Source organism: Symphalangus syndactylus, chromosome 24, assembly GCF_028878055.3.
Source record: "Symphalangus syndactylus isolate Jambi chromosome 24, NHGRI_mSymSyn1-v2.1_pri, whole genome shotgun sequence".
NCBI lineage: Eukaryota > Metazoa > Chordata > Mammalia > Primates > Hylobatidae > Symphalangus > Symphalangus syndactylus.
The window spans coordinates 52,950,860-52,973,856 of record NC_072446.2 but is presented as its reverse complement, the minus strand read 5'-3'; the positions used below and the strand labels follow the sequence as shown (position 1 = coordinate 52,973,856).

Genomic DNA, 22,997 nt, shown 5'->3' with positions numbered 1-22,997 from the left:
AGATTTGTGCAGCCAAACAACCAGCGATCTGATCTGCCTGTCCAATTAGTTAAATAAACTGAAAGGGCTTTGCTGACAAAGTAGTGATAAATGCTCCAATGATAATTATAGAACAGTGTTTTCACATCGCATCCATTGGACATGTTTAATTCTGCGCCAGGCATCACCCATGTAATTTACAAGATGCAGGGAATTAAAGAGTGATGAGGGGGCCATGGATGAGTGGACTCAGCTGCCATGGACACTGGGCACAGTGCGGCCCAGCCTTCTGTATTCCATGTCCCCAAGGGCAGCACGCTGAGGGGCAGGGTACACATTTGCTGAGGTAATGAAGGAGGGCAGAGCCCAGCGCCCCCTGTTGCCTCCAGCAGGTGCAGGTGCAGAAACTCAGCCACAAGGTACCTTCTTTTTAACAACTCTTTGAAAAGGGAGATGGATAAATGTAATGACCTTGAAAGCAAGTTCTGCCAGGTATTTCGAGTTGTCATGAAATATATTAAAACAAGTTCACAACCAGTGTGTTTAAGAGTTTATTAGGATAGGCACATAACAGAAAGCTCAAAGGATGACAAAGCTGCACCTTCCTAAAGGCTGACCCTCAAAGCACCATTTTGTTAGAACTCAGAGGAGAAGCTCTATCTCTGAGCCTTCCCTCCTCGCAGTCTGGGAAACATGCACAGGATGAAGGTAAATCCTGCATAGAAATCTTGTAATTCCAGAATTAGTCAAACAAATTTGAAATACACACATTTAAAAATACTTACATCCTCATTTAACGTTCATGAAGTGATTACTGACATTTACAATCACATCTGACATCACAGAGCAAGGCTTTGCAGGGATCTAATTCAAGCTTAAGCCAAATCTATGCAAAGAACTTCAGCCCAGGGGAATAGTGGGCAAAATCTGCTGAAAAGAACTGCTTACCACTTTGCAGATAAGAGCAACAGCACAATAAAGGGATTCCAGAGCTTCTACCTAAAATAGAAGGGCATCATCTACAAGAACAGACCAAAACACAATTTATTTTTAAACAAGCCCTTCAGCGAGTATTTGTCTCAGGAATCTAGTATGAAAATAGTGTCTTTGATTAGTGAATATATGAAGAATTTGGACTATCATCTCTATTTTTAGTTGAGAAAATGCACAAACCATATAGATTTAAGCCATGGGTTTTGCAGCCAAAGTAGAGACAGATGTTTACTGGGATCATATCTCAGATTCCCAAGCTAAAGCTATTGTTCAAGGTGATGGAAATATGTAGGGGGCATTAAACCGTTTTGCAGCTGCTAGAAAGCTGTGTTTTCCTGTTTTCCTGATTTAGACAATGGAGAAGCTAAGAAGAGAAATAATAGGAAAGGCTTTCCTATGTTAGTTTTAAAAAGACTGTGTTATTTTTAATTCAAATTTTTTTGTCAAATCTCATTTCTGTTCTCCTAGTTTTCACAGAAATATTTATAGGAATAAAGGTTGAAACAAAAGTACCTAATGATCATCTCCATCCATCGAAAGATTGCTCAGGGATAAGACACTCAAACAAGGGCTCGTGATGAGGATGGAAAAGACAAAGCAACTTGAAGAGAAAAAAAATTCTTTTAAACTCAGTTCATCCTGCAAAATGGACATAACACATGCATATAAAGGTTTGACTTTTTAATTCCACTTTTTTGCCTGATCGCAGGGAAGATGGCATGAGGCTGGCCCTTCCTGAAGCTTTGCTCCTCCACTACTGACTAACAGACGGGCCTCCAGGTAGCCTTGCAAGGCTGGCAGTGACCACAGCCCACTTCCCCACATCCTTAATCAGAGCCTCATGCAGTTCATCCCCATATTACCCAAACATAACGTCGTAGTGCTACACACAGATGTGTTGCATCATGATGCTATGGCAATGACGATGACACTTAGGTGTGTGGGCCACCGAAGGCAGAGACCAGATGTGGTTGGTCTTGCCTGGAAGCCAAGCTGTTGAGCAGGGGTGGGGTCCCTCTACAGAGGATGCTCACCAAGTTCTAATGCATTGGTGATAACTGTCCTGCCCCCCCTGGTTTTTCTGCTTTCCTCAGATTATCTGTGGGAATTGTCCTCCTGCATCACGAAGAAGAAAGAAAGAGCAGTGACGGCACCTGAAATTCAGGAATGAGTGGACATGGCGAGCTGCGTGTGTGAGATGTTCTCTCTTTACATTGTCTGCTTTGAGATGTGGGATGAGGGGAGGGAGAGAGTTGGTCCTGAATATATTCAGTTTTTTCCAAGAGTGTCCCAGAATTATCAACCTATTTGGACAACAAATCTTCATTGTCTTGGTGTCCATCTCCAAGTGAAAACTTCCCCGTCCCCACGGCCCTGGCTTGTTCTGCTGCTGAACAGGTCACCTGGACAGAAACACTGTGTCTAGTGAGAAGTTAGCAGGTGGCAGGGTGCACCTCTCCCCACACTGTGACCCCTGGATTCCCCGCTGTGCCACGCCCGAGCAAGCTTCCTTTGCAAATAAACCCAAGGCTATTAGAAATTTAAGAACTAAAGAGGCACTTCCTGCCTCCTTGCCACCTAAGAGGTTAATTGCACTTCTGGCCATTCTGGAGGATGTCAACAGTATCACATTCAGCAAGACTTGTGCTGGCAAAATGGAGGAATGCAAATGTAAAGAAATGTTTCCAGGCCTGAACATGTTCCCTTTGACCAAAAAACCAGATCTTCTTATCTAATTGAATAATTAATTGACTTAGTTTTCATCCTAGGAAGAGAAACAAATCATTTCAATCCTAATTAGCATGAGCAGTCCGCCTTTTCCTCTTAGATGGTCGAAGAGAGCAGAGAAGATGTTCAGGGGAGCCCCTTAGCCCCGGCCTCCTCACACCCTGATCCGGAATCGGTCACATTGGAATTTGAAAAGGGAGAGGGAGTAACAATCATTACAGAGTCACAAAATCCCCACCATGGCACGCCAACACACAGCTTCCACTTCAGGAGCATCACGCACCTGTAGAAAATACCTGCATGTTCCAAGGGGCCTTTAAGGAGAAGACTTACAATTGTTTGCTAAGATTCCAGTCCAGTCTTACAGAAAGATGTGGGTCCCCCTTTGGAATGGGGAGTTCAAAGCTCTGAGGATGGTGGCCGGTGATTCTAGTGTCTCTAGGGCCACCTCAGTTTCAGCAGTCTGTCCCAGGTGTCGGACTATGGGAAACAAAAGAGACAGTGTTGGAAGCCACGGCGCCTCTGCCACCTACACGTCTGGACCTTGGGAGAGAGCCCCACGTGCGGCCGTGCTGCAGCTGGGCAGTATGCTCTAAGGGGGCCGGAGTGCCTGGCGTGGGGGGAGGTTGAGGGGTCAGCTGCAAGGACCAGGGTGTGTCTGCCCACAGGGAACCTGGGCCTGCTCCTGCTGCCACCTCTTTGTATTGTGGTCAGTGCCCCCATGCCTGTCCATCCCTCCCCCGGTCACTCAGGGCCCCCTTTACCTGTACTGGTTCTCCATGGCCCTGCTCTCCACTCGCTCTGGAACCCAGGAGTAACTGTCTGCCGCATTCTGGGGCTTCTTCTCCTTCTTCTCCTGCCTCTTTGCTCTCCGCTTGCGATAGACCAGTAGCCCCAGAGCCAGGGCCAGCACGAGTAAGATGGCCACCACAGTGCCTAGGATGTAGAATAAAAGCAGCTTTTGCCCATCAGTGCCATCGTCATTTTGTGTGGCCACGGAGGAGTCCCCACCTGCAGGCTCCTGGGGGCCAGAGGCAGCTGTGGCGTGATGGATGCTGGGCTCCCTCCAGACGCCTGGGGACCAACTGGGGGCCAGCATCTCCAGTGGGGCAGACGTGATGGGGGTGTCAGATGACAGCGAAGGTCTCCTTGCGGTGGGTGTAGCCTTAGGGGTGCCCTCGGAGCCCCTCGTGGGACTGGCTGTTGCAGCGGGGAGTATGGTGTTCCCCTCTTTCTCTCCTTTGTACTCCTCATCGGGGGGCCCAGATGGTGGTCCCAGAGACACAGGCCCCATGGTGCAGGAGACCCCATTTGGGGCCAGCACCCAGCCTGGCAGGCAGCCACAGTGGAAGGACCCTTGTGTGTTGAAGCACAGGCTGTCGCAGAGGGGGCCCCCCGGGCCCACACACTCGTCCACGTCCTGGCACTGAGTGCCGTCCTCCCCGGCCAGGACGTAGCCCTCCTCGCAGGAGCAGTGAAATGAGCCCTCTGTGTTGGTGCAGCCTTGGGCGCAAGGTGAGCGACCCAGGGCACACTCATCCACATCCCGACAGGTCCTCTCTCCAGGACCGCCCGGCTCATAGCCAACCCAGCATTCGCAGCGGAAGCCCCCAGGGGTGTTGACACACTCCTGGGCACAGGGGGAGTCCTGGCATTCATCCACATCCACACAGTCCAACTGACTCGAGTCCAGCTGGTACCCTTGGGGGCAGCGGCACGTGTAGTTTTTCCCATGGGGTCCCAGGATGCATGTGGCCTCCCCACGACATGGACTGGAGCTGCAAGGGTTTCGAGAGGCACAGGTCACCAGGTCATCCAGCAGCCGGAACCCTGGCCGACAGCCACAGAGGAAGGAGCCGTCCTCCCCTTCAAAGCAGTCCTGGTGGCAGCCCCCATTGTTGAAGTTGCAGCCATACTTGGGGCTGACACAGAGGGGGCCCGAGCTGCCCCAGTCGAACACATCGGGGGCCTTCTCCTTGCACAGGAAATAATGACTCTGACTCTTGTCCTTGTCCCCTTCCCCACAGGCCACATCGGCCGCAGAGGCAAAGGGCACAGCCTCCAAGGAGGAACTGGTAGTCTGGAAGGGGGTGGTGTAGGTCACCTGACCTGGGCCCCCCAGGGCCAGAGGCCGGCACATGCCTTTGAAGCTGAACTTGCACACGAAGCCCTCAATGTTACTTCCAGGGGAGCCTGGGCTCCCGCAGGGGCCCTCAGACCACTTGGGGAGGCGGCTGGGAAGGAGCGGCTGGGACAGATCCAGCAGCAGAGACACACAGCGCTTGGAGATGCACGAGTTCCGGAGCTCCTTGTGCCAGTTAGAGTAAGGCGTGTCCTCCCCCCCGCCCACCCAGCTGAAGCCCTTCAGAGGCAGACTAGGGTCCAGGCACTTGCCCTTCTCTCGCTGGAGCCCAATCCAGAACTTGCCCATCCTCGCCGTCAGGGCTGCCTCCCGCCTCAGGAGCTGGGCCAGTACTCGCTGGACGTGCTGGGCCTCCTCCTCGCTCTTCACAGTGGCCAGGTTGCCCCCGTTCTGGCTGCAGTGGTTCTGGGCCTCGGCAGCGCTCAGCTTGCCCGAGTGGGCCGTGTAGCAAGCGGTCCCCGCGCAGACCACCGCCTCCGTGTTAGCTCCCGTCCCGGCCCCGGGCTGGCTCAGGAGCAGCAGCAGCAGCAGCAGGCCCATGGAGGTGGCCATCCCGGTCTCCGTATGCCCCTCTGCGGGAGGCGAGAAGCCCAGCGGCGACAGGAGCTTCTATCTCGGCTCCCAGCTGGGCCCTGAGGGGAGCTGAGGCGTGAGCTGTAGCCACTCCGGCCCAGAGAAGGACACAAAGGCTGCGGGCTTTCCACGTTCCCCTGACCCAAGGCGCATCCTGTACTGTTGTACTTCTTATTTCTCACCGGATGTTGGGGCTTCCTGCAATGAATAGTTCTCTGACTCCTGCTGCCTTCATCACGGTGCTGTTGTTCATAAAAGGAGTCAGGCAGCTCTGCCGGGTCCCTGGCTCAGCACTGTGGAAACTCAGCTACGGGGGGAAGACGTTACAGCCCCGAGATACTGCCGGCTTGATTTTGGCTCCCTTCTCTTTCTCATGGCATGAGGAGCCTCGGAGGCATGCCATGGAGTGCGCAGAGGCTTTGGGGGCTAGGAACTCGAGGAAGCTCCCTTAGTAACCCATAATAAAATTCCACTTTGGTTTGCAAACCACCAAAAGAGAAAAAAAATTCTGAGACTTAAGACACAAGGCCATGGATGGTTATAATTTTCAGCCTTTTTTAGAAGCAAACTGGACTTTCCTTTTGCCTAGCTCATGTTCTCTGTTGACTTTGGGAGCCTTTTTTCTTTTATCCTCCCATCGTGAACTTTAAATAGACAGGCATTTTTTACATAGGATACGGGTCGTGGGAATGTCTGGGTTTTCAACATAATGCCAAGCTCCTCGATAATGTTAAGCTCCTCGATAATGTTAATCCAAATTGGGTGAAATTTGGCAGTTTTGGATGTTTCATAGTGGAAATATTGCATTGTGAGGTGGCAGGGTCACAAAAAGCATCAGAAAGAAAATGAAAATGTGTCTGGCCTCGTGGCGCAGGGCTTGGAGGCTCACTTCCCCCGGCTCAGGATTCCTAGCAAGGGCCGGAAATCTGGGCAGGGAGTGGGAATCGAAGCCGGGGCAGGCCCTCCCGCGACACCGCGACTCGGCAAAAGCCCGGCACTCACAGGGTGCTTTTCCTGCAGCCACAGACCTTTGCTCATTGGTTGGGATCCCCCAGGAGGGGACCCTGAGACAGGATTTGGGGAGACTAGTTTATTTGGGAGGGGAAGTGAAACAGACAAGGAGGAAGCCAACCCATGATGACTTGCTGAGCAGGTGACCCCGGGCTGCTGGAGCCAGTGCCAGGACACTCTGGGGGCCTGAGGGGACCACACCTCAGCGCCATCTCAGCTGAGGGAGAGGTTCCGCTGTTCTCCAAGTCCCCTGTCACTGGTAGCAGGCTGTATCTCTCACCGAGAGACTGACTATAAATTCTAGCCCTGCCCAGTGACAAGGGGTCTCTCTCACATAAAACTTGTTTCTATGGACAGACACCCTGTGGCTATCGTCTGACCCATGTCCAGTTCATTCCTATCAAGAAAGCCACTTCCTAAGAGATCCCTGATGGGAGGAGAGTTGGGTTGGGGTGTGGGTCAGGGGAGATGCATGAGGCAGCACAAGAAGACACAGGAAGCAACACAAGCACCGTGTCACTTACAGATTCCATGGAGAGGGCAGCGCGCCCCACGGGGCCAGCAAAAAGTGGGGAGCTGTCTGGGTCACAAACGCTCACCTGGAGGCAGGTGAAGGGAGAGAGGGACCTGGGGCCTAAGCCTTTACTGGGGTCCAGGGTGTTTCCCAAGCAGGTTTCCCTCGGGGACTTATCACTGGTGCGTTTAGAGCAAACAGACACGGGCTCTGTGGGGTCCCTGTGGCTGAGAGGTGGGCATGGCGGCATGTCTGGGAAGTCCCTGTGGGGTATGGAGTCACTGAGGCCATCAAGTGGGCTGTATCTGCCTGTCCCACAGGGAAATGGTCACCAGGAGGCGGGTGTACGAGGCAGATATCTGGGTTGGCCGCATTGAGGAACTGGGAGGGGGTGGAGCCCTGGACACCGTGTCAAGGGCAATAAACTCTGCTTCTGATAGGAGAGGGTCCAAATTAGATTCAAAATGGATGCAATGCACAATTATAAGAATTCACTACACAGCGGCAACTCTTTGGTGCTCTGCACTGACCATGAGGGCCCCGGGGGAAGAAGCGCCATGGTGGAGAACACAGGGAACACCTGTGGACCTGGCACCAGCGACCACCACAGTGGCCTCCATGGAGATGTTGAGGTGTCCCCGGGGCTAAGAGCTCGCTGGCTCCCCAAGGGACAAGGGGCCATCTCTGACTCCAGCTGGATACCCTCCTAAGAATGTGCCTTAAGTCCTTGCATTTTAGCAAAGATATTTGAGACACTTTGGGAACTCTCCACAGAAGCCACCAGACCCTCCCTGTGCCCCTTCATTCATCCATCTGTTCGTCCATCCACCCATCTAACATTTGTTGCTTAAGACCCTGCTATGCGCTGAGCAAGGCATTGGATTCCAGGAGGGGATCCCTGCCTCCGTGATCCTCAAGTCCTGTTAGAGTGCACAACTTTGAACAAGTCACAGCACTGATAGCTTTATTGCAGGCAGCACAGGGGAGGGCGGAGGTCGTGGTTGATACAGGGGTGGCATCGTGGCTGGGGGATGGGCAATTAGGAGAGACTCCTCTGGAGAAGACAGGCAGTAAAGCCGGAATCTAAAGGAGAAGCAGCTCCGATGTGGAATGGTGTCGGGATGGGGAAACAGCATGTACAGAAGCCCTGGGGACAGAGAGTGAGTGAAGGGCAGGGAGACCAAGGCCCAGGCAGTGGAAGGGAGGATGCAGGGGAAGATGGAGCCCTGTGAACCCCAGTAATGAAGGCTTAGGGCTTCGTCCTGAAATCCACCGGAAAACACTGAGGGCTGGCCTGAGGCCTACATGTGGAAGGGGACTGGTCAGTGGGTGGGGGGGCCCTCAGCAGGTGGCCGCAGGTTTCCAGGCTGTGGAGTCCAGGTCAGACGTTCTCGGGGCTGCGTGGAGGTGGGGGGAAGGGCGCCGGGCACGCAGAAGGACTGCATGGCTCCTGCCGGGAGCTGGGGTCCTGGAAGGCTGTGTCCGCTGGAGGTACCTGGTTCTGAGAACACAGGAGACTGCCTCCTGGGGCTCAGGGTCTCCCAGACCCCCTGTCCTTGTGACCTGCCTCCTCGGGACACTAAGTGTGCCACCAGAGCTGGGTAAGTAGCCAGCTGTGAGGGGTCCAGGGGAGGCTGGTGTCCCTGCCTCCCAGCCAACATAGCTGGCCATGCATTTGAGGTTGGCAAGGGTCAGTCTTGTTCTCTGCCTGGGAGAAGCTGCATTTCTAAGGGTTTATTTACAAGCAGGTAACTTCTTAACATTCTGTAAAATCAATCCTGCAGCCTTGGCATCCACTCATAGCAGGGAGTCTAGGCCCCTGTTTGTGCAGCTCAGAGGTAGATTCCTCAGAGGTAGATTGTGATCTGCAGCATTCGCTCAGCATTCTACTTAGTTGATGCTTAAGGATATGGGCTAAATGAGTGACTTTCAGCATTTTAGCCACTCTGACCCTAGATCTTTTTCAAGATATCTTCTTTAGGTGTAAGTTATTCATCTTCCATGTGGGAACTTTCAAACCAATTACTGTTCATTTAGCCAAGTGATGACATCTTAAAGAAGAAAATGAACTAGCAAGACATATACTCTGTTTTTTATCCATTAACCCTGGAAGTATTTGTAAAGCACCGACAGTGAGAAAGGCCATGTAAAATGCAGAAACTGCCTTGCCCTGGGGATCCTTGGATTTTACTTTATTATTTTCAGTAACTTGGTTAACTCAGCCCCACTTCTCATCTATAAATGCAGAGGTGGGAACAGGGCCTCTGGAAACTTTCCTGCTCTAACATTAATAAAAGTGAAATCATGCTTAACTCTCCCCTCTGGAATTAGGGAGAAAGCAAGTTGGGAAGCGAATGGACCCTGAGACCATTGCTGAGCCCTCGACATACTGCACATGTAAGCAAACCTCTGTCTAAGCTGCACACACACAATTTCATCCCAAATTGACCCACTGACTGCCAAGACACAGGGTAAGTTTCCTATTCCTCGTCCCCCACATCTGACTTCCACTCTGTCCCTTCACCCTTTGGCTGCTCCCTGCTGGGCTCAGGTGGGTTAATTCACCTGGGACACTTACAGCTGGGTTCTCTAGCTCCAGCCCCACCCTTCTGTGTCCGCTCCCACCTATAGGAGACACTCCTTAGAGGCGGTTCAGGGGATTCGTAGAGGCTGAGGGCATGATGCTTCAAACTCAGCGGGGGAGAAGGAAGAGCTTGCTTTTCCTGGGAGGGATTTGGTGGAGTTTTCAAAGAATTTAAGATAGTCTGAATACAAACTGTGAGGGAATTCTGCACCTCACATACTAAATTCTCCATGGATGGTGATTCATCCCCTTTTATTTAGAGAGCAGATTATACCAGACCTCTCCAAGGACTGATACTTAAACAGCAGGAATCAGCAGAAGGAGATGGAAAAAGTTTTTCTTGTCAGATCTTTGGACGGAAGCCAAGTTAGGTGTTCTAGAAACATGGCAAGCCTAACAGCATGGCATGTACCCTGAGCAAAAGGCTCCTCACCATCTGTGTGTATTCTGCAGTCTTTATGAGTACTCTGAGATTTCTTTTTAAATTGCCTTAAAAATTTACTTTGCAAGATGCTGGAATGGAATGTTCTGATCTCAAATATGGGGAGAGTTTAATCTCAATTATTTGGGAGCAGACTAATTGGTTTGTGGATCATTCAGGCATCCGGCCTGTCTTTTTCCTTTTTTTTTTTTTTAACTAAAAATTAAATTAAAAGGGGGAAACAAAGCACACTGCGTATTTCCTGGCACAACACGGTATATGGTAGACTCACAATGAGCAACAGTGGCACAGAGGTGGTGAAGGAAATGAAATAGAACTGGAGTCACTGTGACCTGTCATTCTATGGGACCACTTAGGGATTTTGTGTTCAAAGTTTAAAACAGAAACAGAGTGAAAACTGTGAGACCTGATATTTTTGTTTGTCAGTACAAATTTTAGTTCATACATGAGGCACTTAACGGAATTTGAATAACATTTTTGTAAAATTGAAATTTGTCCTTTATTAATCATTTGCTTTAAAACAAAAAACTAGGAAAATCACTAATATTGATTATGACATGATGATTTCTGAAAGTCATTGTGTTGTACAGAGGTGAGGGGTGCTACAAGGTTCACCCTGGGCACAAAGATGCCAGGATTGCTGCAGGCAACCCCACTTGAGGACACCCTTCTCCTCTCGGGGGAGGCTCATCAACTGATCATCTGTCCTGCATTGAGAGGGATAGAGGCCGGGGGCAGTGGCTCACGCCTGTAATCCCAACAATTTGGGAGGCCAAAGTGGGTGGATCACTTGAGCCCAGGAGTTCGAGACCCCGTCTCTACTTAAAAAAAGAAAAAAGATTAGTGGAGTGTGGCGGTGTGTGCCTGTAGTCCTAGCTACTCGGAGGACTAAGGTGGGAAGAGGATCGCTTGAACCAGGGAGGCAGAGGTTGCAGTGATCATGCCGCTGAACTCCAGCCTGGATGATGGAGCCAGACCCTGTCTCAAAAAAAAAAAAAAAAAAAAGGAGAAAGGCTAGAACCTGTCTGCACTGGGTTACAATCCCACTCTGTGACTTACAGCTGTGTGACTAAGGTCACAACTGAACCACTCTGTCCACTGTTATGTGGTACAACTATCTGTGACTCCACACCCTCAGCTGTCTCCAGCTCTCACAGGGCTTTGTGAGGGCTAAGAGAGTGCATACCTAAAAGAAGCTCAGAAAAGCACCTGGCAGGAATAGTGAATTCCTATCACACCAGGAGACGGTGGCCTGAGACCACCCTGACTCTACTCTCGCAACTGGAACTAGGGCCTCAGCCAGTTGCTGGCTTGGGGATTGGGACCAACACTTTCACTTCTTGGGGCCTTGGTTTCTTAGTTTACAAAACAGGGAGGATAAGAGTCATGATGCCGCTGTCCTGTCAGTGGGATTAAATTAAAGGAGATCCTAGTGGTAAGTGCTTCCTGCAGGGGCTGGCATGTGGCCGACATCAGTGGACAACAGTCATGTCACTCTGATTGCAATGAGCAGAAAGAGATAGAGCCCACACCCCCAGGGCCCATCCCTGCCAAGGCAAAAATGAAAAGGAGCAAAACCTCCCTTATGTTTGCTGGAGACACGGAGCTTGCATTTTTCAACAACTTCCCTGGCTTTAGAGTCTTTGTTTGGATCCTAGGCTGGGTAAACATTCTTCTTAGAGTGTTATTGATTTTTCCACATTCAGTAAATAGTCTTCTGACATAATTAATCATGTACCATATTTATAGAAAACTTGGCTGGGCTGAATGTTGTTTTTGAGGTTAACTCGTGCTCACCTCTTGACACTAGCCGTGATAAGCAAAGGCTACTCACCAGCCTTTGGAAAGAGATAAATTGTGGAGGGAAACAGAGTTTTCAGCAGGATCGGTTCACACATTTAATCTCCAGGGACAGCTCTGAGCATGAAATACAAGTCTCTAAATTATGCTCACATGGCTGGTGTGGATGATTTCAGGTTCCATTCGACATTAACAACATCCTCAGTGATTCCAGTAAGTTGTCGTAACAATTTAGCCATATTTAGACAATATAATTTGATAGAAATAAAAATGATCTATTTAGCCTAACATGCCAAGATTTAATTCTTCATAAAAATGAGAACAATGACATCACAGTTGTTTGAAAAGAAGTCATTTAAGTTGAATAGATGAGCCTGCTTTTCCGAGAAAATTTAGTTTCCTTTGGGAAGCTGACTGGGGAATCCTGAAGATTCCTGAGAAGTCTAGACTAGAACTGGAAAGGAAGACCTCGCAAGCACTGGTTGAGAAGCTTCCAGTGCTAGGTGCATTTAGATCTATACCCAGGAACCCTTGGGATGAGGGTTTGCAACCAGGGAGACTGCCCAGGAGCAGGAGGAAGCGTTGGGTCTCAGCCCAGTCACCCGAGGCCAGGACTGCTGTCTTTGCCTTGCCATGTCTCAGTGGGCATCCCCAAGCTCCACTGACTTAGCACAAAATGGGAATAATAACCCCCGTCTTCTGTAGTTTCAACCACTAGTCAAAATGTACCACTTACTAGCCACGTGCCCCTGGGCAAACACTGTTCCTCCCGGGCTTCAGTTTCCTTACATGTAAATGGTGTCACATCCACAGAGGCACGAGGATTAAATGAGATGACTCAGTAAAGCACTTGGCATAGTAAATGATAAGTCCATGGTTCCACGATTAGTGGTATGAATACAGTCTCACATTTACTGAATAACAGTTCTAATGATTATGGTTATTATTTTTGCCCTAGTTGATTCTCTGGCAGGGAAGTCACCAGGAACACTCCAGAAGGAAGAAATGTCTAGCATGTCCTGGGTCCCCACACCCTTGCAAAGACCCAGAGATGAAGCAATGCTGGATAGACCCCACCTGCACACAGAGAAGAAAGGCTGCTGGAGAGACGTCATCAGAGGAGAGAGACAGTGGCTCTAATCCAAGAATCCAGGCAACATGTGTAGGGCTTAGGGTGGTGTGTGTGTGTTTTCATGCCCAGCACCAGGACCTGAGCCCTGAGAGCTTTCCCTACCTGCCATGGGATCCTGGTATCGAGGTGTTGCCCGAAGGTTTCGGCACCATGTGGTCAATTGGCCATGCATCTTTATGCCAATCCATCATCCCCGCTGCTGGGGTCCCAGAGCCATTCAAGTTAGTCTGAGGCATTCAGGACTTGCCAGCTCCCAGTGGGCACAAGGCAGCTTCCCTGTAAGAACACTTCCCAGCTTTGATGACCTAATCCTCCTTGCTGGGGTGCAGATAAAGGACACGGCAGGTGCAGTCCCTCTGTAACTCTCACTCAAATATGCCAGTCTGTGGGCTCCTATGCCTTGACCTCCAAAGCACAGATGTGTCAGCTGGGCATGAGCTGGGACCCCTTTGAAGGGGAGCCAGAAGCATTCAGAGCCATCAGCAAAGCAGAGTCTCCCTCTCTGCAGGGGGCTGTCTGTGGAGCTCCCTGTGTGCCCTGATGGTAGGATTCAGTCGCTCCGCAGAAACCTGGAATTCTCCCTGTTGTCCTGAACTGTGAGAAGCCAAGTCCTGTGTTTTAGACACGATACCGTCTGAATTCTCCTCTCACTGCTGGCCCATGCTCTGTGGCTTCAGCAGAGTAATTCAACTCTCCAGGGTCCTTGGTCATCCATTGGTGAGAGCCAGTTCGGGCAAAGAAGGAGAGGAGCAGGGCAAGCTGAGAATGCAGCCCACGATGCCACCCGGATTATGGTGTTTCCTTACTGGACATGTGGATGAAGCGTGCTTGGGTTTTGACATCTTATAAAGAATGAGCTGACAGAATTGGGTTTGATTCAGTCATTTTGAAAATAAGCAAAGTTGCTTTTTGATATCCTTTTTGTTGAAAATGACAAATAGCTTACCTTTGTGTATACCTGCCTTGTTTCTCAGTCTGGATGTCTCTATTTCTTAGAAAGTGGGGGGACCAGCAGGAGGGGAGGAACATGGCTGTCTCATGGCCCCAGCAGCCAGAGAAAGCCCCCAGGTAGGTGCTGGCTGTGACATCAGGTCCCCGTGCACTAAAATAGTGGGGAGCAAGGAGCATGGGTAGGGCACATGCCCAGTCTGCTCCTGGTGAAATGACAGAGAAGAACCCTTCCTCGTTAGGCATTCAAATCACGACTGGATTCCCCAATACACAAAGGCATGGTTGATGTTTCCATGCCAGATCTTAGCACAGAAAGCTGTTCACCCCATAAGCATCCACCCACGCCCCCACTTCTGGCCTGTTCCGCTGATGAAGGTGCCCGTGTGTGTATCTGTCTGCCCATAGTGGGGTTTCTTTGCCTGGTTTTATTTTACCAGTGGCTACATTTCATCATCCAGCTTCATTTCCCATAGAAGTTCTGAATGTTGTCTGGTTTTCCTCGAAACTATGAATCACACTGTCCACGCCCTGCCTTTCTCTAGCATTATAAGAAAAGCACTCCTCTGTGCAGGACACATTCCTATCTACTGCCCCTGAGAGCCCTGGTTCATCTCGTCCCTCCGTTCCAGTTCCTTCTAGAAGGTAAAAGTTGGAAAGTGACCTGAGCCCAGCGCGGGAGAACATGGCAGTGCTCTTCAAGGCCTCCACTGGAACGTCTTGTGTCTCCCAAGCTGGATGCTGTGCCTGGTCATTGGAGAAAGTAAAGGCAAAGCCTCAGGACAGCTTCCAGACACCGGGTCTCTTCATCTGGATGAGGTCAGCTGCTGGCTCCCATGTTGGGTCCAGCTCTTCATCATTTAGTATTAGACCCACACAGTGTTTTAAATATTTCAGTGAATTGTGCATATCCAAGAAATGTGAGATTTTACAGAAAGATTTGCATTTCTGGCTTTTCTAACAGCCAACATGGCAATCAGTGGCTGCATTAGCTTCCTCCTTAGTGCCGCCAGGCTGGCTCCTGCAGCCGTGGGAGCCTCAACATCACTAAATACCTATAACACAATAGCCTACGCATCTTCTATCAAAAGTCATGACAGTTCTTCAAATGAAAGTTAACTGGGATCTATCCAGGATTCTCCCTATATCAAGCTTGTCCAACCTGCAGCCTGAGGGCCCATGCGGCCCAGGATGGCTTTAAATGCAGCCCAACACAAATTCATAAACTTTCTCAAAACATTATGAGAGTTTTTTGGTGATTTTTTTTTAGCTCATCACTATCGTTAGTGTTAGTGTATTTTATGTGTGGCCCAAGATAATTCTTCTTCCAATGTGACCCAGGGAAGCCAAAAGATTGGACGTCTCTGCTCTTTATAAAGCGGGGAGGGTCCTTCTAATTGTAACATCTTATGAATTCTTGAAGACTCCACAATTGTTACTCTCCCTTATTCTTCTTAAGACCAGCTCCACTGTGCACCTGATGCTAGTAAGCGTTGGGACGTGCTGGGAGACTCCCCTATTCAGGGTACAACCCTGACAGGTCTGAGCAATGATGGCATTTCTGTCCTCAGCTGACATCTGGCTCAGGAGGGACACTTGACACAGACTGGCCCATGTGGCATAAGGGAAAGTTCCAGGTGCTTCTGAGAAAGTCCCCGTTGCTTTTAAACAGAGACTGGAGAAATGGCCAGCCTGTCCTCTGAGTGATCTTCTGAGGACTGGTGTGCAAAGCTGTTGTGGTCAGGAGAAGCTGGCTCAGAAAAGTGGCAAAAAGAGGGCAGGAGCTGGGGTCCCCAAAAGCCTCCTGGAACTGTGGGATTCACCAAATCTGAAATGATCCCACCTGACACTTCTTATATGAAATTATTCGCATTCTTAATTGTTTAAGCAGTTACACTTTGGTTGTTACTTGCAGCCAAAAGCATTTTCTCCAGACTTCTGAGTCCTAAAAATTTCATTCTTTGACACAAGAGCTGACCCAGAGGCCCTGAAGCCCCTCTCAGGCCTGCAGAGCTTTGGCCTGTTTGCTGAATCAGATTCATTTCTACATAGCAGTTCTAGGCCGGAAGACAGAAGAGTCTTCTAGCTGAGCTGTTTCTGGTAAAAGAGTAACCTTCCTTCCTGGGGGCTGACACTGAGGGAAGCAGCTAAGTGGCTACTTCCACCTGCAGATATTCCAGTTGGTGGCTCAGAACAGCTGACAACCACACCTGGGGAAGACTGGCCTTTATTTGTCTGTTTGTTCATACTCCAACAGCCGGCACCATACATTGGGGTCCATTGAAGCGAGCAGCAGTAGATGGCATGGCCAGGGCAAGGCAGACACGCTGGAGCTGTCAGGAAACCTGGCAGCTACACCCATGCACTGGCACCCTCACCTTCCTGTTTCCCGTGGGAACAAACTGGGTGGCAAAAAGCAGGGTGAGATACTCGGTCACTTCAGGCTCCAACTTGCAGAAGCCGTTTCAGACCCACAAGGGGAGCAGGCTCCATCTTTTGCCTACTCAGGATAAAACGTGACACCGCTGCATCATACAGAGATAGTTCTGCATGGTTTCCTAAGAAAGGCGAAGCCAGAATGCCCGGGAACTACCAGCATTTTACCTGAGTAATTTCCATGTGAGCATGTTATCTTCAGGAACAATTTTGATGTGCTTTAATAATTTATCTCTGAGCTAAAAAATTATAATTGAAAATGATGAGCACTTTCAGGACTGCAAAACCAATTTATTGCACAAAAGATTATAAAACACATTTCCATTCAACTCAGTCTCAAGTGATGGGCAGGTTGGAGGGGGTGCAGAACCACAGTAGTATTAGGAAACGGCACAACTTGTATATCAAATAAAAGCATCAAGAATGTGGGAGGCAGCTGGAAAGCAGTCCTGCTCTGGTTGAGGGTTACTGTCGACATCTCCCTGTAATAGAGCAACCTGATTCCTAAAGAAACATACAGTAGGCACTTCACTCAAACTAATGCTCTCCTCAGCCCAGGGGAGGGGAGCTCAGCCACAGGACAGGTCCAGCCTCAGCTTTGCCAGATCCTTGCACGGGTCCTGGGGGAGTCTCCTGGCAAATCTGAGGTACAGGCCAGCACAGCCCAGTTCTCTCCTCCTGTTGCAGCCAGGCTCTCAGCACTGTGCATACACCCCCACTGCTTTCCATCTGCCCACTTCTTCATTCATGGCTGTCCTTTCTGCCTCTCTGGTGTCCTGGGGCTGCTTTCACGTCGGCCTCCTCTGACCTCTGCAGGCCAACCACATGGGCCCCATCAGTCCTCTGCTCCCTGACCCTCTGGCATCCCTCCTGGAAGTGTCCAAAGTGTGGGCACCAGGTGGTCCACATTCCCTGGGCCTCTTCCCTGCTCTGGCCTCCACGGGGTTCCCTCCTGGGCCCCACTCACTGCTGCATGGTCGCATCCACTCCCCACACGTCTCCTACTGCCCCATCTTGCAGCCTCATGGATGTGCCTGTCCACATCAGGCCCGTCCTTTCGTCTCCCAATCAGAGCACCCAGCTGCCCACTATTTCCCAGGACATCTCAGAGTCACCAAGACCCAAACTACTCTCACTTCCTCCCCCAGCCCACCATCCATCCTGTGACCCACGATGTGCAGGCGGCATCCTTCCTCCCACCTTCCCAGCCTCTAGGGATGATCTGGCTCCAAGCTCTGCACCAGTCCTCCTTCTCCCCTCCCATGCGCCACCTCCACTGCCTCTCACATGGGTGGGCACAGCACTGGTGTCCTGACCAGCCTCCGGTTCCAGCCTCATCCCCTATGCTCCATGCTGTAAGGTGAGATCATGTTGAAATAGAAGCCTGATCATTTCTTTCCCCATAAGCACATACACCACAGTGAAATGCTGCTGGGGCTTGCCATTAATCATAGGATAAAAATCAGATTTTTTTTTTTTTTTTGAGGCAGAGTCTCACTCTCGGCTCACTGCAACCTCCGCCTCCTGGGTTCAAGCAATTCTCCTGCCTCAGCCTCCCAAGTAGCTGAGATTACAAGCATGTACTACCATGCCCAGCTAATTTTTTCTATTTTTAGTAGAGATGGCGTTTCACCATATTGGTCAGGCTGGTCTCAAACTCCTGACCCCAAATGATCCGCCCACCTCAGCCTCTCAAAATGCTGGGATTACAGGCATGAGCCACTGCGCCAGGCCAAAAATCAGATTTCTAACACGGACCTGTTAGGCCTGGGACTTTGGTCCTTCCTGTTTTCTTTTTTCTTTTTTTAATTTTATTTGAGACAGAGTCCCACTCTGTCGCCAGGTTGGAGTGCAGTGACGCGATCTCAGCTCACTGCAACCTCCGCCTCCTGGGTTCAAGCAATTCTCCTGCCTCAGCCTCCCGAGTAGCAGGGACTACAGGCACACGCCACCACACCCAGCTAATTTTTGTATTTTTAGTAGAGACAGGGTTTCACCATATTGGCCAGGATGGTCTTGATATCTTGACCTTGTGATCCACCCACCTCAGCCTCCCAAAGTGCTGGGATTACAGGCGTAAGCTACCGTGCCCAGCCGATCCTTCCTATTTTCATGTCCACATTCCCCAGCCACAGTTCTGTGGGCCACCCAATCCTTCCACAAGGCCAATACACACACACGCACACACGTGTGTGAACATGCATGCAGACTGGGTGACTGATGAACTCTTTTAACTGCATTGGGCCTTGGGGAGCTTTGCCCATCTGCCCACTGTAGATCCAGCCTCCTGGTTATGTGCTCTCACTGCAAACCTCTCAACCTTGCTCCTCTTCCTCCCAGAAATGAGCGTAGTGGTAACTTTGTATATGTGAAATTGATCTCCCAGCAGTAAACTGTGAGACAGTCAGAGCTGGAAACTCATCCCTCTTGTCTATTGCTGGCTCCCTAGTGCCTGCTATAGGGAGCAAGTGATCAGTAACTACTTGATCCCAGCCATACATGGGAATCACCTGGGGTGGGGGACAAACCATAGTACCAAGCCCCATTCTGGACCAACTATATCAGACTTGCTGTGGGTGAGGCGAACGCGCACACACACACACACACACACGGGTGATTCTTACACCAGCTCTGAGAAGCACTGAAGTTGGGAAGTGAGAGGTGGAGAGCTTGCTAGCATGAATATTGATGTCACAGCGTGAATCTTCACTGTTCCTTGTTCCTTTCCCCAAGGCCAAATCGAAGAGTCCCAGATGTTCTAACTAGCTTTATTTCCCCAAGTGTCAGTGTGTGGCCAGCGTGCCTGAAGATCTGGAAACTGCAGCTTCTCTGCCACGTACAGCCAATGCTTCACCACCCGCCTTGTGCAGGGAGAGCAAGCCTCAGCTCTGCCTGTACACTGTGCTGTGCACACCAAATCCCCAGCATAGGACAGTAACAGCACAGGCACCGCAGGGGACTTCAGGGAGGCCCGAATGGCCCTGGACCCTCAGCCCAGACTTCTGTGCAGAAGAGATAAAAGTTATTAAATGACTGCAACCTAAAGGATATTTCTTCTTTAGGTCATTTAACTACAACACCAGCTTCTTGAAGCCAGGGGCTGTGTCTCGTGCACCTTATTGTCCGCTCCTGTCGTGCCCTTATTGTCTGCTCCCGTGGTGCCCTTCTTGTCCAATAACACAGGGCCTGGTGCTTTCTGACGAATCCACACACATGCACTGAGTGGAGCTGCGCAGCTGCATCTTTCACGGAGGCTGCTTTCCTGTCAGTTTGCATTTCCCTGGATCTCTGTGTACTGTGGAGTACAGAGCCTTGGGCTGAGCCCAAGGAATTCTGAGCAAAGTATGCATGTATGGGCATGTATGGGAACTAGGAGTTCTAAACGCTTTCCCTTACCCTGTCCCCTTAATCCTCCTAGCAACCTGCAAGACAGGTCCTTCCACAGTTTCATGTGAGATGAGTAACAGCAGTTTTCTCAGCTGTTAGGCAAGCTGATGCCTTGCCGAGGTCAAACCTGGAAGACTGATGTTGAAGAAGCAAGGAGGGTTGAAAGAGCCATGAGTGAAGGAGGAGCCAGGAGAGATGGGGAGCCAGTGGTGATGGGGGAGCCAGAAGTGATGGGGGAGGAGCCAGGAGTGATGGGGGAGCAGCCAGGAGTGATGAGGGAGGAGCCAGGAGTGATGGGGGAGCCAGGAATGATGGGGGAGTCAGGAGTGATGAGGGGGGAGCCAGGAGTGATAAGGGAGGAGTCAGGAGTAATGAGGGAGGAGGCAGGAGTGATGGGGGAGGAGCCAGGAGTGATGAGGGAGGAGCCAGGAGTGATGGGGGAAGAGCCAGGAGTGGTGAGGGAGGAGCCAGGAGTGATGGGGGAGCCAGGAGTGATGGGGGAGGAGCCAGGAGTGATGTTGGAGGAGGCAGGAGTGATGGGGGAGCCAGGAGTGATGAGGGAGGAGCCAGGAGTGATGGAGAAGGAGCCAGGAGTGATAGGTGATAGGGGAGCCAGGAGTGATAAGGGAGGAGCCAGGAGTGATGGGGGAGGAGCCAGGAGTGATAGGGGAGCTAGGAGTGATGAGGGAGGAGCCAGGAGTGATGGGGGAGGAGCCAGGAGTGATAGGTGATGGGGGAGCCAGGAGTGATGAGGGAGGAGCCAGGAGTGATGGGGAGGAGCCAGGAGTGATAGGGGAGCTAGGAGTGATGAGGGAGGAGCCAGGAGCGATGGAGGAGCCAGGACCCTAACTCAGACCTGGAGTAGAAAGAGTAGGGACATGAGGAGGAGCATCCACTGAAGGAGTTTATGTTCCTTTTTGACCTGATGCACCTCCAGAAATGGAGCCTGCCAGAAAAGGGAATCTACAGCCAAACTCCTTTGCCCTCTCTTGGTCAGGCTTTGCTGTATTAATTCCATGTTCATGCAAACATCTCTGCGTGAGTGTCTATGACAACTTTGTTCACAATAGCCAAAACCTCGAAGCAACCCAATTATCCTTTATCATTCCACAGGTAAATGGTTGAAAGTGGCTCATGCATACCCTGAAATACTACTCAGTAATACAAAGTAATAGATTGATCCACACATCTACCTGGATGCATCTCCAGAGAATTATGCTGACTGGAGCAGCCATACCCAGAGGTTCATGTTGTATGCTTCCATTTATGCAATAATCTTAAAATGATATTCTATCAATTCTATCAATGGAGAACAGACTAATGGTTGTCAGGGGTTAAGGTGGGGTGGAGTCAGGGGGCAAGTGAGTGTGGTTAAAAAAGTACAGCAGGAGGCATCTTCATGGTGACAGACATGTGCTGTGCTCTGTGACAGGGTCAGTCTCCTAGTGGTGATAGTGTTCCATAGCTTTACAAGGTACTATCACAGGAAAAACTGGGTAAAGGGTACATGGGATCTTTCTGTATTATTTCTCATAAGTTGTATGTGAATCTGCAAATATCTCAAAATAAAATGTTTTATTAAAAAAAACAGGAGAGATTCTCAGGGCAGAAGTTTATTTATACATTGCATAAGAACTAGATGCAAGTGGCTTTGTCACCTGTTTGCTGCAGGAAAGTCACACCCATCCAAAGGGCCACCAGCATCCATCTGGATCTCATGAACCAAAGGCCAGTGCTCATTGCCCAGCCCCGCAAGGCTGAGGTCTTCAGTGGGGCCAGAGCTTCAGGCCCTGGGAGGGGTGGGGACCAGCTTTGCGCCAAGAAGGTGCAGGAAGCCATCCAGTAGGGCTTTGACGGTGCAGTGGGCCCTACAGCCTCTACCATCCTAAGAAGACGCTGGAACTGTCAACACAATAGCCAGTCCTCTGCAGGCACTGTCTCCAGAAAGTTCTGTTCAAATGTAACACACTGCAGAGGCAAAGGAACACCACTACCGTCATAACATCAGGGATCTGCAGCACTTCCTGTAACGGCCTATACAGTAAATATTCTCAGCTTGGCAGGCCACTGGTCTCTGTTGCAACTATTTAAGTCCACCTTTGAGGCTTTAAAGCAGCCATAGACAATATGTACAGCAGTGGGCATAGCTGTGTTCCAATAAGACCTTCTTTACAGAAACAGGCCACAGGCTGGTTTGGTCCACATGCTGCAGTTTGCCCACCCCTCCCATTATTTTATATGATGTTTTTGTAGTTTGCAGGGCTTGTTGGCCCCAGCCACCACTGAGGGTGCATGGATACCTCTTAGCGGGTTCAGAGGTGGACCTTTCTAACTGAAGGGAAGCATGGGGCAGCTGAGGGCCGGATAAGGGCCTGGGGTTCTGGGAATGGTGCTGAAGACCAGCTTGGATACCCACACTGGCCCTGTAAGGGGTCCTTAGAGCCAAATGGGAATAAGCTAAAAATAGGGCAAGATGTTTTAGCCATCAGTATTGATGTCAACGGTGAAGGTGTCTGGGTCTTTCTCCCCCTCATGCCAGCTAAGGGTATGTTAATTCACCCTGAATCTGCCGAGGTCAAAGCTCAAGACTGTGCACCAGGAAAGGAAAACACTTCATGCAGCAAGAAACCCAGGGCTGGCCTAGCTACTGCCCTAATAGAGCACTCACGCCTGCCCAGTCTTGCTGGAAAATTAGGGGCTGATTGAAAGTGCCTTCCCTTGGTTGTGTGACAGTGAGCTCTCATCACTAGACAATGGGATCTTTATCTGCCTTAGGGGTTCTAGTAAAGGTGATCTTTCACAGTCTTGCCTTAAGGCAAAATCCAGCCATTGTTCTCATGCCTTATTTCTTCAAAACCTTCTGCCCAGGCGGGGTGCAGTGGCTCATGCCTGTAATCCCAGCAATTTGGGAGGCGAGACGGGTGGATCACCTGAGGTCGGGAGTTCGAGACCAGCCTGACTAACATGGAGAAACCCCATCTCTACTAAAAATACAAAAAATTAGCCAGGCATGGTGGCGCATGTCTGTAATGCCAGCTACTTGGGAGGCTGAGGCACGAGAATCACTTGATCCCAGGAGGCGGAGGTTGTGGTGAGCCGAGATCGCACCATTGCACTCAACCTGGGCAACAAGAGTGAAACTCGGTCTCAAAAAAAATAAATAAATAAAAATAAAAAAATCTTTTGCCCAGCTGTTGCCTGTATCTGGGTGGAAGACTCCTGGAGAAACAAACAGTAGAACTCACAGACCATGTGGGCTACCAAGTTCCTTCTCTAAAGCACACAAAGACATTGGGAAATGACTCAAATGCCAGGAAGGAAGTTTAA

The 22,997-nt window shown here is 50.4% G+C and overlaps 1 protein-coding gene across 1 annotated transcript; it reads right to left on the bottom strand.

Annotated features, from left to right (window-relative positions):
• Nucleotides 1–517: 517 nt before the first annotated feature.
• On the bottom strand, nt 518–5,630 carry CD93 (CD93 molecule). The gene is made up of 2 exons (XM_055266048.2): nt 3,465–5,630; nt 518–3,180 (listed from the first exon to the last, which is right to left on the bottom strand). Exons 1-2 carry the CDS (start codon nt 5,393–5,395, stop codon nt 3,156–3,158), a joined length of 1,956 nt encoding a protein of 651 aa, XP_055122023.1. The 5' UTR covers nt 5,396–5,630; the 3' UTR covers nt 518–3,155.
• Between the last annotated feature and the right edge of the window lie 17,367 nt (nt 5,631–22,997).